Source organism: Dendronephthya gigantea, unplaced genomic scaffold, assembly GCF_004324835.1.
Source record: "Dendronephthya gigantea isolate DGI-Jeju-01 unplaced genomic scaffold, DenGig_1.0 000144F, whole genome shotgun sequence".
NCBI classification, from domain to species: Eukaryota; Metazoa; Cnidaria; class Anthozoa; order Malacalcyonacea; family Nephtheidae; genus Dendronephthya; species Dendronephthya gigantea.
Window position 1 is genome coordinate 474,607 of NW_021163154.1, and position 17,821 is coordinate 492,427.

A 17,821-nucleotide genomic window follows, 5' to 3' on the forward strand; every position below is an offset into this window, starting at 1 on the left:
GCAACAACAAGAAAATATTCAAGAATGATTTTGTAATTTCCATACGAAAACACGCGCCCAACACCATGCTGCAAACTCTTTCCTTCGCGTCATCAAATTCTCTGGTTCTGATTGGTCGCAGAGAAGAAAATCGCCATGCCATTGTTCTCAACTGGACGTGAACTTGAGTGATTTGTATGCCTTACAAAAACTTCAAGACAAAGAATTTGAGGTTTTGTTTCAGTAAACAAGATTATGCATATGAGGCAACTATTTCACATACGCCAGAATGGAACGAAGACGCCTGGTTGCGTAACCCAATATACGCCGTGATTTATCATCGAATCATATTTTATTCTAAATAAATTATTTTATTCATTGACCGGGTTTTGAATGACGATGGCTGAGATGTAGAAGATTTCAAGTCAACTCCAATCAGTGGCGTAGAAGCACGCTAATTGTGTTTTGGCACATATAAAAATATATTCATGTTAACAGACTTGTAAAGACAATTGATTTGAAAAGAAATAGATCTTCTTTCTTTGGGTATCTCTGTCAACAGCTGTTTACATAAAATAATGATGCGTGGGTCATAAAACTTCTACATGAATAGTGCGCATGAAGTATATGAATATCCACCTCTTGATCCCTAGTCACATTGTCCAGTACTTTAGTACTTTACATTAAAATTAATAGTCATAGTCATACTGACTTAAGGCTAACAGACAGCTGGGAAATTTGCACAAAATAATCACTGGACTAGAAAAAATAATTTCATATCTCAATAGGCGTACGAGCTCAACTTCGTTAGGGGGGGGGGGGTTGCGCAAAAAAATATCGGCTGATTTTTGAATTATACAATGTGCCCGAATTTTAATGGTTGAACCAGAAAGAATGTGGCAAATTAAGCGCCACATGTGCTTTCAAGAAAGTGCAACAAAAGTGACCATATAGAATACACATTTGTGATATATATTACAAAATTTGCAATATAGCTACACATACAATTAAATACAAATAAAATTCACAGTGGCGCAGCTATACAGGGTGTCTCAAAAAACCCAAAAACTATTGAAATCACCCATAACAATGTAATTGTTAGAGTTTCAATGCCTAAGCACTCACTGTTGGGATCATAATTATTACCCCAATAAACACTCGTTGTTCCGCGGTCAGCTATACCATTTTTCGAAGCAATAACAAGGCTAATTTAAATTTAATCATATTCAGAATTTCAATTTTTTTGAATTTAGCGTTTTATAAGTTGCATTAAATTCCCACGGGCTAAAATTCGTGAACACGGCATTCAAATTTTAACAATGAATGATTTCAATATATGTATATTTGAAAGCCTGCATTAGTTATTTGGATACGGAAGCAAAAAATAAGGCCTAGGTTAAATGTCGCATTTTCGTCGCGATAATAAGATGATAAACCTCATTAAGCTTCATTATTATCTCATTATCTATTGTTTGAATTGCAGGATTTAGGCCCACTATGTGATGCATGATTAATTCCTTTTGAAACCGATTGTCCATTTGTCATTCCAGTAGCAAAATGAGTAATATATGAATTTGTCCCCCCTAATTATTGATCCTACAATATGTCTCGAAAAAAAACGAAAACTATTCTATGCTAATATATTTCACACAATTCCGTAGTTTTTATACTTTCTACAGTTAGAAAGTTCTCTCTTTGGCAATCCTTATTAACAGCTGTCTAAATTATGCGTGCGTAATACAACTTTCAAAGTTCTAGTGTAGAAATTGCGTGTATGAAGTATATGAATATGCACCTCCTCCTAGTCACATTGTCCAGTACTTTAGTACTTTACAATAAGGCCAATACTCATAGTCATTTTGTCAGAGACTTAAGGATCACACACGCATGAACAACGCGATGCAATTTTAACCAACCTTAAAGTTTCCAAAAGCAACCACGTTTGATTATGTTACGATGTCAGTCTTGATAAATACACCAGGATAGCACATTTTTGCAGGCTGGGTCCATAGCTCTCAAAATTTCGTTCCAAAATTTAATTATTCGCCTCAAAATACTGAAAATAAGGCGTTGGACTCACTCAGCCTCGCCCCAATAAAAAATTAAGACCAACGGGGTTATTTTGAGACTTGTGGGTTACCTTATATACTTTACAGTTTCTTACGGTATAAATCACCCAAAAAGCATACCATAAGAAATAGTGAAAATCGACATGAAATTTCCAGTGGCGCAGCTAGCATCAATAATTAAGGAGCACATATTCATATTATTCATTTTGCTGCTGTAAGGATAATCGGTTTTAAAAGGAGCAGTGGCGTAGCCAGCCTGACGATTTAGTCATGCTACGCAAATTTTATGTTATTATCATTATAAATTTCTTCAGAAATTCATTGTTTTCACAGTCAATGAACACCAAAATATTAGCATGGAATAACTAAATTGTTGGTTGCCACTGAAGTTGTTTATGAAAAGTAATTTGCATATGTCCATCATCACTAGGCTCGGAAATCATGCATACGCATACAAATTATATACAAAAAAATAGAAGAAAACGTTGGTAAAATAGCTTTCAATTTTAAATGAGCTCTGTCTTTTGCAATGTAACGCTTAAACTGACCGTTTGTGGCTTGGGTATTTGGTCTTTTTTAGTCTTCGAATTGCTGCTGGCCATTGACCACCTTCCCCATATTGCGTGGACTCCGTTGCCTGTCGGTCTTTTAGATAGGGTGTCAAGCCGATCTTATAAGTGTTTTAATTATCGTCTGCACAGCGTATCCCCTTGGGGTAAACCTTGCCTTAGTATTCTGTTTATAAAATCGCATTACATAAATTTATAATTTCCTTTTGCTTTTCTTAGCTTACAATCAAGCGTCTGTTTGGCAATGTAATGTATACCAATTTGTTTTGATTTTGTGTTTTCTATTGGCCTATTTTTATCACTTGTTTTGCCCCCATACAAAACATGTATTCTCCCCTATATTTATTTTCATGGAAACTCTCCTGACGAAGGCCCTCAGGTCAAAACATCATGAAATGTTTTGTATTTTTTAGGTAGTTGTTATACCGCATTTGATGCTATTTTGAATTTGGGCCTTGAAATTGCTCATGTGCATATGCAGCCCACATTCGGTAATATTATTTTTTGCCAGATGCAAATAATTATACTCAAAGCTGGTCCAAGAATTTTTTTTAAGATATAACATTTTTCTGAGCGGTTGACCGAAGCTGGTTTTCCACTATGCGAATTAATTCGCAGGAACAAATAAAAAGTAGGTAGCAATTCTAATATTTCTCGGCGATTTTTTTCGCAAACCAAGCCCATCACCGGATTTCACATATCGCTTCGCATCGCGGGAATAATTTGCCCAGCGGAAAGCGGGCTTTACACTTCCTGATAAACGAGGGTTTCACTTTTCACCACAAATCGTTACCATTGTTTTCAAACTTTTCATGGGTGCTGTTGCATAATCATTATGTCAGGATTCTTTGAATGTGTTACAGATGTTGAAGAATCACAATAATCACAATAAGCGACATTGATTTTTATCAAGCGAGAAGTTTCTTCATGCATTACATTCGTGTCGTCATAAATCCAATAAAGCGGAAATAGAATATTGGGAGAAACACACAACAATAATAAGCTTTAAATAGTTAGATATAACAACCGTACAATTCGAGCCTGGTTGCAGGATATTTGCTCCAAGACTTTGGCAACACACGAATAAATCGAGATCTGATATCTATTTTAAATGTGTTGTTAACAATTGAATGTTTATCTTTGTTTCCCTGAAAAATCTAAATCAAGCAAAAAAGGTTTTGTTTACTTCTATTTATATCGTTTTAATAATCCTTTCTAATAATTCTTATTGTTTTTAATGATTTAAAGTAATTGTTGTCATCTTGATCATCCTGGTAAGGAAGGATGAACGAGATGTATGCATACATCAACATGCACCACATATACAACAATATAACAATATAGCAATACATTTTTAATATATTTTCCCAATTTTAATTACCTTTGGTACTCCCGACTCTTCATATAAGGTCCATTTATTACCATTAGTGCTGTACGATACTGAGTAAGTGGTCGCCCATTCGCTGTAGCCACATGACTGCCCCTGGGTAGCTAATCCAGTAACGGTTGTCATTTTGCCGAGATCAACTTGAAACCACGAGCCAACTCTTCCGCCTGTAGTTGGTGCCCACGAACAGGAAGGACCTGGCCTTTTTAATCTTCCATAGTAAGGTTTGTAATTTTCATTATAAGAAGATGATGCTGTAATTGCTGAATCCGGGATTTTACCACTTTGCATTCCCAATGGTTCAGGATCTGTGCATTGAACTAGTTTAAATAACAAGAAATGAAATGATCATATTAAATGAAGTAGAAGAAAATGAAATAAAATGACGTTATTATTGAGTGCAAATGCTGCTGAAATTGTATATTTGTGGCATGAATATTAATATGATAATATGTTGACCAAGAATCTTATACCTTGAGATAGAGGCGATTTATCGTTTGAACTTTTTACCAACTATAAAAAACACGTGGTGAGTATTTTGCTGACCTCATTTCGGTTGGGCTACTAAAAGATTTTTATAATGATTTGGAGAAAGTGTCTGATCAGGCATATGCATTGTTATATTGGATTTGTTTATGCAAACAGACTTAAAAATATAGGTGCGTGGCTCGTAAACATCCTAGCTTTATTTACATCGCATTTAAAAGCTTAAAAAGACGTGGCAATGTGTTCCCCAACGCGAAGCAGTTCATCATTTTGCAGAGTGATTTATTGTCATCTTTTAGCTGTTGCTACGATGCAATTCAAAATTAAACCCAAATATTAAATATTTAACAATATTTTATAAGTATTCGAACTAAGTGCATGGCGTCGCATCAACGGGGGTAATTTTTTATACAATTATCTACGTATACTATTATATATAAATTATTTTTTATAATTAATTACTTTTGTTTATAATCATGCAGTATCTGTATTGGAATGTTTAGTTGGTTAATCGCAATATTGTCTTTCTTGAATTGAGCCGCATGGGCCCAAACACCTCACCGCTTGCCGGGCTGCCATTTCAACATGACACGTTCAACACGCTAGAAAGGTGTAGCTCAAGGCAAGGCTGGGCAAAATCAAATATTCTTCTTATATTATATTATTTAGTAACAAGGTTACCGCTTATAATTATAGATAAGGTGGATATTTTTATCAGCCCAATGACTTGCTTACGGTTTCCAAATCTTGATAAAACCACCAGTCTCCATTCTGAGACGTATCCCTGCTTTTAGTTCTGTTGCTAATTTGACAATTCACTGCGTCATTTGTGGATTTAGATCTGTAGTTGAAACCAAGGCACATTTTCTCTTCCAGGCATTTCCAAGAACACTCCATCTTAGAATGCACAGTATGATTTGATGCAATATCCCTTGATGCCAATGAGTTGCCTGAAAATAAAAAAGTTGTTCGAAAAATTTTTATTTGTCTAATAATACACAATTCAATGTCTTCTGGATTTTGAATGGTGAATTAACTCCTATCAAATATGGGGCGCCAAATGTGTTTTTATTATTTATCGGTTTTAGGGTTGTTTTTTTATTGATTTATTTCGTTATACTAAATAACCAATAATACACTTTGGTTATATCAAATAACCAGTTTTTGTATACAAAATATAATATGGTTATATCAAATAACCAGTTTTGATGCACAAAATATAAATTGGTTATATCAAATAACCAGATTTCGTGCACATGATTTGAATTGGTTATATCAAATAACCACCTTCACCGACACTATCAATTTTGGTTTTATATTAAATAACCACTTTGCCGACATTATTTTATTTGGTTATATTAAATAACCAAAATAATTTTTGGACACTTGGCGAGGCAGATGACGTACTGGGCAAAGTCCATTTTGCCAACCCGCTCTGTCGAGCCGAATATATTTCGAACACAGAAGTTCGATATAACAATGCTTTATTCTTATCAAAACACCGAATACAGCTGAAGAAGGACTAGGTACTAAAATAAACGTCACTAGCTATGTTTACACCGTCTCCTAGCAACCAACTCTTCAGTTCTTCACAGCTCACGAAAACGGTTGATATTTTGTCGCTCTAAGGACTACCTTTCGCATTTGAGTCTATTTTCGTGGTTATTTATAAATATTGTGCTTTATAGATGGTTCAGGCCACTATGGAAAATGTTTCTGTGGAAACTGAGAGTGCTCCCGAGCTGTGTCGCGAGAAAAAACGCCGGCTGACCGGCCGAGTAAAACCGTGTCTCATAGCCCTTCGGCTTCGACAACAAAACGGAGACATTCGTCTCATACAAAGCACAAACATTCGTCAAAAAAGGCTAGGAGTAAGCGAAGTAAGTTTTAGCGGTCGTACTCCACTTCAGGATCGAGTGAAAGTTCCTCGAGCACGAGCAGTAGCTCTGATACTGAATCGGACTTTTCGTCCCGCCAAAACAACTCTTCGTGTCAAATCGCGAGCACTTCTGGGGAACTTGACTATTCCCTTGACACCTCAATAGTTGATTTCGCAGCGGAGGCTGCTTTTAACGGCCTTTCTAAGAACGCTCGTAAAGACCTTTTGAAAGATACGCCAATGCCTCATCATGCTGATTTACGGCCTAAAAAAGGTGACTCTTTTGTTAAAAAATACCTAAAAAGAAACGGTACGCCTTTTAACCCGGTCATGGATCGACGTCAAATGAACATTGCCGGGCGTATTTTGGATCCTCTTGGGCCTTTAGCCCAGCTTTGGCAAAAAGCCCTTTTAGCTGAGCAAAGTAAAACGGGTTTGGATCCGGCTGAAGTGGTCGAGCTGGTTCAACGTGCCGTTGCTTTGACCGGGAATGCGAGCTTTTGTGCTCTCGCTGATCGCCGAAAAGGGCTTTTGGCAAAAATTTCTTCGGATTCATTAGATCTTCTCTCCTCTCAATACTCGCCCGTGGGGCCAGAGATTCTCAAACCGTGGAGGCCAGCACTCGTATCGTCGGGGAAAAAGCCATGCGACACAGTTCGCACGTCCGGCAGAGAACAAAATCTAACAGGTATTGCAAAAGTCCAACCAATGTTGCATGTACCCGCCTTACAAAAGGCTCGGGAACTGGACTCGCAGGTAAACGTACTGCCTTCGAGTCGTTTAAAGATAGATTTTCGATCAATTGCTCCTCCAGCAAAGCTCGCAGGACGGCTGGTTCATTTTCTTCTCAACTGGAGGCAAATAACTCTAGATCCGGAGATTCTAGACACGGTGTCGGGCTACAAACTCCCCTTTACGGCCCCGCCAATTCAAACCAGGGCCAAGGCACCTTTGGTTTTTTCTCAGCTAGAGTCAGAGAAGGTCGACTCCGAGATAGCTCTTTTTCAGGAAAAAGGAGCTTTACACGTTACCGGTCCATTTCCCGACCAATTTGTAAGCAGTATATTTCTAGTTCCAAAACGCGACGGAAATTCTCGTCCTGTAATCAATTTAAAAGATCTAAATGTGTTTCTTCAGTACGATCACTTCAAAATGGAAGGGATCCATCTCTTGCGCGACTTACTCCAGCCAAACGATTGGCTGGGCAAGATCGATCTGAAGGATGCGTACTTTGTGATTCCCATTTGGAGGAACCACAGGAAGTATCTTCGCTTTGTTTGGAAAAACTCTCTCCTCGAGTTCACATGCCTTCCGTTCGGTCTAGCTGTAGCCCCCAGGGTGTTTACAAAGATCATGAAGCCAGTTGTGGCACTTCTGCGGAGATCCGGTGTTCGATTGATAATTTATTTGGACGACATTCTCTTTATGAACACGTCCAAAAAGGGTCTACAACAAGACATGATTACAGCTCAGTATCTATTAGAGAGCCTTGGGTTTGTAATAAACCCCGAGAAATCGTGTTTCCAACCAACACAACAAATAGAATTTATCGGATTTGTCGTGAATTCCCGGGGTATGACTCTGCTCCTGCCAGATTGCAAGGTAATGTCAATCAGAGAGATTTGCTCCACTCTTCTTTCGCAGCAAGATGTTTCAGTGAGGGAGTTATCCCAGTTGATAGGCAAGTTAACGGTCAATACAGGCCGTTTTTCCGGCCCCATTGCATTATCGCCACTTGCAACGCTTGAAACACAAAGCTCTAGCCCAACAAGGGAATTTCGACTCGAGAATAGCTCTTTCCTTGGAGGCAACGGACGAACTTCGATGGTGGCTAGCACATTTGGACGCCTGGAACGGACGGGCGCTTCTTCACCCGTCCCCGGATGTCGTAATCGAGACCGATGCATCTCGGTTGGGTTGGGGCGCTGTTTGTCAGGGAGTCAGAACAGGCGGTTTGTGGTCCCAGATGGAGAGGAAACTCCACATCAACTGTCTGGAACTTCTGGCCGGTTCGTTTGCGGTCAAGAGCTTTGTGAAAGACCGTTTGTGTTCATGTACGCCTGCGTATGGACAATACTTCTGCAGTGGCGTACCTCAACCGCCTGGGAGGAACACGGTCATTAGTCCTCTCCAACCTTGCCCTAGCTCTTTGGGAATGGGCTTTGGCACGCAACATTTTCCTCAGTGCCGAACACCTTGCGGGATCTCTGAACATCTCGGCCGATTGGGAGTCACGCAATTTCCTAGATTCGAGCAACTGGAAGCTTTGCCCGGAGATCTTCAGCTCCCTGATGCGGATTCGAGGGCCTTGTATGATCGATCTTTTTGCCGATCGTCTGAACTCGCAGCTACCCCAGTTCTTCAGTTGGAGGCCGGACCCGTTAGCCCTCGTCTCAGATGCCCTTCAACAGGACTGGTCGGTGGTCAGCCTAGCTCTGTGTTTATGCCCGCGCTACATGACGAAACTCCAGGGCTTTCGAGTGCAAAATTGACCAACAAGTTCGATGAATACGAGTTTTGGCTAATGGCGTAAAAATGACAAATCTTGTACTTGTCGTTCCTACTCGTAGGTACTACTAAAGTTCCTCTGTAACTTAGCTATGTAGAGTAAGGGGAGCATGGAGGAAAAATACCTGAGACCCGGGGTGCTTTAATGGCCCCGTATCTAATTTGTATATCATTAGTATGCTTCTTTGTTTCAAATTCATGTCTCGCAAAGATTGAAAAGTTCTAAAGACTAAACCCTTTTTATAAGATTTTTCATATTATGGCGAACTTCCAAAATTAAAATGGGAATCTTCTTAGTTGGAAGGTAAAAATAGAGCAGATTAAATTCAAAACGTTAAAAGAAGATTTACTGCTACTGATCGTTGATGGGCATGCACGTTAGTTTTAGTAGGTGAAATATCAATTAATAAAAATAGTGAAGTCGTATTTTCTGATCAGTTAGCGTTAATCAGTTGCGAATTTGTGGCACTTAACTCGATATAGTTTGATTTTCCAAAGGGTATTAAAGGCCAGTTTACACTTTCGATTTTATGTGCGATTTTCTTTTGAAAGATGTGAAGGAGTCAATTAGTTACGGATGTTCAAATAGGAACTCGTACACATCGGTGACAGTGCGTTCGTAACTTATTACTCGTTCACACGTCTATCAAAAGAAGAAAATCGCACATAAAATCGCAGCAGAAATCTCAAGTGTAAACGTACTATAAGATCACAGTCCAAAGCATGCCTTATTTTTCACAAACCGGAGATTTAGCGTTTCTTTATTAAAGTATCAAAGGCGGCTAATGTTAATTAATAATTATACAGCATGACTCTATAACAGTATAACGGTGACGGCTTCGGAACAAAATTAAACTCATAATTAAATCCGAAGCGCAAAGAAAGCTGGGCCGAGAAAGCCCTAGGCATTGCTTCCCCGGCCGGCTAGTTTAAAACGTTAAAAGTCAGTAAAATGAGATCAGAAATTTATATTATCGCTCAATCCGAAAAAGATGCTTTAACCAAACTACAAGCGTGCAGATGTCACTCAGCGTTACACCGTTATAGGAGCATATAGTGAATATAATGATGAACAAACAAAATTTTAATGTGCCCCGCCCCTATAAATAATTGATTAGGTTTCAACGAAATGACATATCATGTAACAGATATATTATGCTTGAAATACATCCTTCCAAGTCTAAATTTCGCCTGTGTGGCACCGTCAAAAGACAACTGTAAGATTACCAAACCACCCAGGGAAACATTTTGTCGAAAAATACTGCATAAGGGAAAGTACACAGCCATAGGTGAATTGTTTTGGTAAAACCTAGATTTCGTACAATATAAATAATATTCGCAAAAATATTTCGTCATAAAAAGAGACTCAGGCGTGAAATGCAAAAAGTCTAAATATTTAGGTGTGGGACAAACGCATTACATTGGTAACCAATTTAAAAAATCTTTTGCATTCATCAAAATGTCATACTCACCATATTTTGATACAATCTTGAAAGTAGCGTATTTTCCTTTGGAGTATAATCGTGGCTGGGATTGTTCTGCTGTGATTAAATCAACAAAACTCTTCATCAACAAAAAATGGATCGCAACGATATTCATTGTTACTCACTTGATGTAATTGCACATAAAAAGGAGTGCGACGAAAAGAGTTGATTGCGATCTGATAATATTACGTGTGTGCGAAGTACTCTTAAGTCCACAGTAGATTATATGCTGCAGATGAACGAGACAAAATATGAATGATCACCTGCCCTTACATTTCCAAAGTGACATGGTTTATTATAATCATAAAAGGTTTCATTACTTTTCTATGCCGACATTTGCAAATTGTTTTATCCTTATAAAATAATAACCACGAAGTCAATAATTAATGAATTCATTTAACGACAAATATTGGCAAGTAAAACATAATAATTCAGAATTCAATTTTGAACAAATCGGGACTATTTGAAAGAATTTATTTTAATTTTTGTTTGTTAGATTAAGAAAAGTAGGCATGATATGAGACGTGTGTCAGTCAATACAAGTCAAAGGCCTCGGCCATGCAGCTTTGGTTTTTAATTTGACAAGTTGTCATTAAATTAGAACCTCTGTAGCACGTCCAAGTAAATGCATTTTTAATCAATTTCAATTTAATTTCTGTCACTTTCATATTTCTTATGTCAGAATTCAGATTTAAATTTGAAATGCACTGAAGGTTTTTCCAAAGAAGTAACAACATATTCTCAGCTAGTATTTCCTAAATTATATTCTGATCAACTAAACTATTAAAAATGCCACATTTTAGCTCATACAAACAACTAATTCTATAACTCGTAACCTAATGAAAGCATTAAAGGCAGTAGGATACAATACGATATCCCGCAAGAACGTTTAAAAGTTTATATGAAGTTCCGTCAATAACAGTGAAATTTATTCTTCAAGCTGGCCCTAACAGAAGCGCCTAGTGTGCATGTGCACTTATTCCTCCGGGAGCTTTGAAATTACACCTGGGTATTTTGGGGAAATGGAAATAATACGAAATCGAAATGAATACTAAACAAATACTCAACACCCGGGTTGAATTCAGCCCTGCTGACCGGGATGAAATTTCAGCCCTTTATAACTATTAATATCCTATAAAATAGAATGCGCGATTACATGACAAATTTTTAGCCCCCGGGATGAATTCAGCCACGGGGTTGAAATTTCATCCGAGCTGCATGGCCGACCTGAAATCTCAATCCTGGGGTAAAATTAGCCCCGAGACTGAAAAATTTGTCATGTAATCGTTTCAACCCAGGGTTGAAGTTATTCAAACATGCGCAGTTGTGCCATTTACGCATGTGAGTGAAAACAAAATGCGAATTTGTTATTCGTGGGCTTTTAAGCGCATATTCACACCCAGAGCTGAAGTTCTTAGCCCCGGGGTAGAAATTATTCCTAATTCAGCTTTTGTGTTTCTAGAGAGATGAAAACAGACTTCTCGAGCAATCATATTTGTCCTAAAATGTTATATTTATCTTAATTTGCCTTATTACATAAAGGCTACATTCTGTATATAACATTCTAGAGATATATAATAATTATATATATAACATGATATTGCATGCGAATATACAAGTACAGCAGAATATTCTATAGGATCTGCAGTCAAATTCTTTAGAATATAGCAAATGCTACAGAATATAGAACATTCTATAGGATAAGAGGTCATTTAGATTATTCTTTAGGACTTAGAATATGATAAAGCCTGTTCTATAGGATTCTATAGAACATTTTTTCGTACGTACCAACAACTCCAAAAAAAATCAATATATAGCTATATTGCTATATTTCGCTAAATTTTTAAAAATCTGTTTAAAAGGTAGCTTTCACATGATACTTCCTCATTAAAGCTTGGTAAATAATTCATACTATCAAAATCTTAGGGTTAACTAAAAAAACTTTACAGCGATTTCGTATTTGTGAATATGTTGTCTATGATCTAGTGCCGACCTAAAATCATTATGCGTCCAAAAAAATTTTCCCGTTCGTTGGCTTTAAACGAGCTGGTCAACGTCTTGCTTCGATGTTTTGAGGCGTATGGGTTAAACAACCTTACATCAAATAATACCTTTCACATCTCTGCCAGAAACCTCTCGCAGCAATGTCTACTCTGGCGTCATCAGCTGAATTAGCACTGGATGGAGGAACCTCGCCTGTCAAGGGAGCAAGGGCAGGTTCAATTGAAAGTCGTAAGCAACGTCATCAATATCAACAGCAAGTAGATCACTGATCTCATGATGTCTTGGATGGACAAAGGCTCATTTTAGGCACAAAGTCGTTTCAAAGATCATGGATATAACGCATGTAGATTGCATCACAGAACCATTATCGCAAGTGGCAAAGCTTTTAGCCAAGCTAAGGATCCTTTCAACTGGGTGAGGTAATTTGCTTGAATCTGCTCTTCACTCATGCTTATCTCAAGCTCTATAGCAGCAAACATTCATAGCTTGACGTTGTTTTGTGATATCAAGCGAAGATCGTGGATGGAATTTCTATGTTCTGCTGATGGTGTACCAATCTAGTGGATGATTCTACTTAAGAGAACATGACAGATGATTGTGGAAGTCAAATGCTCTTCATCACAGATGACGTTGAGGATCGTAATACCAAGTTCGGAATACTATACAAGCTTTGAGCGAAATCAATTGTTGTCCGTGGATGGACAAGCTACGGTTATCAAGGAGCGCATGAAGTCCATGAAGGAGCGGTCTTGATACCTGGAATGGCACGAATGTGATAATTACATCTGTGCCGAAAACGTGAGACAAACGCCGTGTATTCTGCTTGGGGTTGGAATTTGACATTTTCACTCAAAACTTGAAGTTGCTGGCACCATTTACTAACTAAAGAACTAATATACTTATTTTTGAAAGGATCCAGGGGAGAAATAGTAGATTTTATGTGTTTTTGATGGCTCCAGCAGTCTTTAAATTTTATTCAACATACAAAAAACGCTTGCACGGTCAAGAATGGCAAAGAAAAGTGATTTTATGATAATTATTTAAATCTTTAATCATCTGCATGCGTGATGAGAAAAAAATTAAAATGTAAAAGTCAAATATTTCCTTACTTATGCTCATAACAAAGTTATCGGAAGAGATTTTTCCTATAAGTTTTAACTTATAACTTGAAAAATTTGAAATGATTCACGTTTTATCCTTAGGCATAGATTTTCATGTTTGCTCATGCAGGTCGTTGCCAATGGGATGGCTTATATTACCTGTATTGTTTTTTTATTCTACAACTGTGAATCTTCCTGCATGCGCACCTAATTCGCTGACCAGACCTGATACAGAGGTCACATAATTATACCGATGTTTTAATGTGATTAGGGCCGTTGCTAGAATTTTAATGGGGGGGGGGAGTATATTAATATATTCATGTTCGCACAACCGTAGAAAGAATAGCAAACAAAATAAATCAGACAGGCATAGGCATATGTGAATATGAGAATAGATTAATAAAACCCCCCTCTTTCTCCTCACCCAATTTAGCTTCTAGCGACGGCCAGTCACGGCACTGAATTCGATTAAATGAAAACAAAGAGATCCTTTCGTTTTAGGCAGCTAATATATGATTTTTTCCGATTTATAAACTAAACAGTGTTGGAGAAACCAACAAAGGCGGCAATAAAGGTGAACGAAAATACGGGCAAACGTGAAAATTTTAGATAAAAGTCAGCGAGGACTGCGGTGATATATGCAATAAAACTATTTATATTATATGGCACGCGGTCTCGTGACTAAATTGGCGTGCGCTGATTGGTTCTTTGCCGTTCTGGAATCCCCCAGTATTAGACTGTTGCCGTTGTAACGGTCCAACCCTCATATTTTTGAACAAAAAAAGCTTCCACTTTTTGTTTGACACGAAAAATATCGACGGAGAATGGACAAAGAACAGCATTATTTGGTACATTTAAATATTATATATTTATTCATCTTTAATGTTTGTTTATATTACTGTATCATTCTTATTTAACGAGTAAAAAAAAGTTTTGTTAGCCACTGAACAGTGCTTGCTTGGCGAATGGCCTCGCTATCGCTCGTTCCGTACTGTCAAGACCTCGGTCTGATATTTTTCTAGTACGGACCTCAAATTCGGTTAATAAGTGGTATGTCCTAAAAGATTACGATAAAGAAAACTTTAAAATTTTCCAATTTTATCAGGTTAAAAATCATTAAGGAATTTTATAGATTTTAATTTTAGGAAAAGTCAGGCCTAAAAGACAGCTATCAAGTTATCAAATGTATTCTCGGCCATATTCGGAGCCGCAATAGCATGTCCATGCTCTGTCGTATAACCACGATGTATTTACAAGATTTCTGAGTATATATGCATGCACGTAAATATCGCGACGCCAATGCATGAACGTGGAAATGCATTAATTAGTCTAAAGGGCACGTTTACACCAAAATATAGAATATATTTTTGTTAATATTGCGACAACAATATGATGATAAGATTTGATAGTTATAACTATAATATTAAGCATGCCTGAGGCGTGCGCTGGCGCCAAAACGTGCAATATTGCCAAATGCCTGCTGTCAATATACCAGTCAAAAATCCGTAATATACAAGTTTTATCTGTGAATTATAATTGTCGCCACACATAATTAGACAGATATAGATCACGAAACTGCAATGAAAATCACTTTAGAAAACAACAAACTACAGATTTAAAAAACCTAGCACGCAAGCTACGTCAGATGTTTTTCATTCCCTACCCCCAATGCAACGAGTACATAATATCCGACTTAGCTGAAGACAGAATAAGAATGAGAATTTCGAGGTATGAATATAAAATGACGTCATTATTTGCAAATTAAATAATCTAAGATTCAAACGTATTTCCAGATTACACTGAAATTTGCACCTTATATATGAGCAAAACTTTTGCAATGCATGTAAACATATAAAGGTATCACTTGAGGAATGCGGTAATATGAATTTGATCTAATTCTTGTAATAGGTAATCAGAATCGAGCACATAATTTATTTTATAACCTTCAAAGGGCGGATGTTGTAAAATTTAAAGACCCACTTGACGACACTATACTTGAATTTGATAATTCATAAAGAATTGTTGTTGGACTCGTTTTTAGAGATTGTTTGAACTTCAAATCTTAGCATTCTTATTCCTTTTTTAAGCTTGGGAAACTATTTGATCGGATCATACAGTTGAAATTCTTTGAAAGACTGCATGAGTGATAAACATATTGCTGCATGCTTGTATACTATAATAGCTTTGCTCAATGGTGAGTATGCTGCATGGTTATGCCGTATGCTGCAGATATTCATTTGTATGGTAGGCGGAAGCTTGAAATCAACTCGTTCTATAACATGTCTAAATCAATAATTTGCATCACTGTCGTGCTTTTTAGTGAATATTATGCGAATTGCATATAAAAATTATCTTATAAAAAATATTCTATACTAATAGGCCATTTTCGTTGTCCAGCCTCTAGGCTTTGCACGAACGGAAGAGCCACATTATATACGGTGACACTACATAAGTATATAATATTATTATGCTGTCACTTTGTGAAGTTATGATACCAAATCTTTTATATCATCTATCGGTTCATATAAATTATATCCTCATTCTGATTGAGAACTGAGAATTGTGTACTTAAAATAATGCAAACTTCCGCTATAGCGGAACTGTAAATCGGTAAGGCCGATTGTAAATAACGATTATTAAGTCTACCAGGAACAAGTTTTGTCGATTGCGTGAAATCTTACGACTGTTTTTCTGTACTCATTCTAAAGTTTTCTAGACAGCTATATCAGTTTGAATGTATTAATTGTATTCGATATACGTAACTTTGCTAGGAAAATCAAAAGAAATAATATTCGATTAGCATATAATTGCCACCAAATATAGATCACGGAGCTGAAACGAACTCAGTTCTGCACAATAACAACCTATAGATATTAAAACCAGCCGGCACGCAAGCTATGTCTGGCATGTGAATTTGAGCTCCCAACGAATACTAATCGGCCAGTCTTAGCTGAAGAATATAATTATACGAAAGGAATAGGAAATTTCAAGGCTTATACTGTATAATATATATATATACATATATATTAATATATATATATATATATATATATATTATATATATATTTATATAATATATTATAATATATATATATTATATATATATATATATATATATATAATGATATAAAAAGTGCACGACCATTTGGATGTGGTCCACAATTACGAATATATTTAAAATTTGGATTAAATATATTGAAATGCATTTGCTGCAAGATAGCGTTCAAATTTCCACGTTATACAATAAAAGCTTTTACAATTTTTCAAAGCGTGCATACATGTAGGTTATTATTTGCGTGATGCCGTGATTTGAATTTGATTGAGTTCTTGTACAATAGGCGATCAGAACCTAGCATATCCATAACCTTTCATAAAGCTGTAAAGCGCTGGCAGATCTAAGGGTGTGCAGAATACCTTACCACAGCTTAAAATCGGAATCGCATTGACAGATTTTAATGTAAAAATATTGTTTTCAAATCTGTAGCCAGTAGCGTTGTTATTAAGGTGTTTTGAATTTAAAATTAGTTGGTGTAATTTATTCTGCACGTACCCCTAGATCCGCCAACTGCTGTGAAGAACGTTGTATGATTTTGTTCTTGATTTACGACACGTTGGACAGACTTGGAATTCCAAAATAACAATAAAAATACAATCATGATAGAAGTTTCAAATGCTTTAGTTCATTTCCTGTTGTTTCGAACCTTTCTTGTTCATTATGTACGGTACTTTCCGAAAATAAAAACCGCGGTTAATCTAGGTCAAACATCGGTCTGATTACGGTTAAACCGAGCACCGACCGAGGTCGAACCACGGCGAGACGGAGATTGAACCTCGGCCTAACTCGGTCTAACAGATTCTTAAGATTTTTTCGATTTGGTAATTTTGTTGTCCTTCTCAGCTGCTCATAACATTTCCTTCGGAAACGAACGGCAACTGCAAAGGTATTTTTCTCTTGCAGTCGTCTGGAGTTTCTATCGGTGAACAATTACTGAACCGCAACCTAATCGTAACCGAACCGCAACCGCAGTGTTAGGTTATTTCTAGACAGTACTGTAGTTCTGTTGGTTTAGTAACAACTTTCTGCCCTTTTACCCTTAAGATCTCGTGGCATGTAGCAAAAGAAATACGCTATACCGTGCATTTGTTTAATAAAAGCTTTGTAAATTATTCAATTTAATGACATCTAGCATAAATTATAACATACATTATTAACTTTGGCATTGATTTGAGCAACTTTTGAATATATTTAACAGCTAATCTTAACATAAAAAACGGTGCGTGGTTAAATTCATTAAAAAATTTAAAGTTGCTTACCTTGGCTTCGGAATGTAGAAATTGGTATAAACTTCCTGGCGG

At 36.9% G+C, this 17,821-nt stretch overlaps 1 protein-coding gene across 1 annotated transcript; it reads right to left on the reverse strand.

The window, feature by feature from the left end:
- Positions 1-3,472: 3,472 nt before the first annotated feature.
- LOC114536748 (lactadherin-like) lies at positions 3,473-10,537 on the reverse strand. Its single transcript, XM_028558102.1, has 5 exons — positions 10,350-10,537; positions 5,226-5,440; positions 4,478-4,517; positions 3,999-4,324; positions 3,473-3,774 (listed from the first exon to the last, which is right to left on the reverse strand). Exons 1-5 carry the CDS (start codon positions 10,474-10,476, stop codon positions 3,631-3,633), a joined length of 852 nt encoding a protein of 283 aa, XP_028413903.1. The 5' UTR covers positions 10,477-10,537; the 3' UTR covers positions 3,473-3,630.
- Between the last annotated feature and the right edge of the window lie 7,284 nt (positions 10,538-17,821).

Excerpts from the sequence above, each read along its gene's own strand:
- LOC114536748 (XM_028558102.1), bottom strand. The coding sequence starts at position 10,476 with ATGAATATCGTTGCGATCCATTTTTTGTTGATGAAGAGTTTTGTTGAT. Across the intron at positions 4,518-5,225 it reads TTTATCAAGATTTGGAAACC|TTGGTAAAAAGTTCAAACGA; the intron begins GTAAGCAAGTCA and ends TGTTTTTTATAG. Across the intron at positions 4,325-4,477 it reads TAAATCGCCTCTATCTCAAG|TTCAATGCACAGATCCTGAA; the intron begins GTATAAGATTCT and ends TATTTAAACTAG.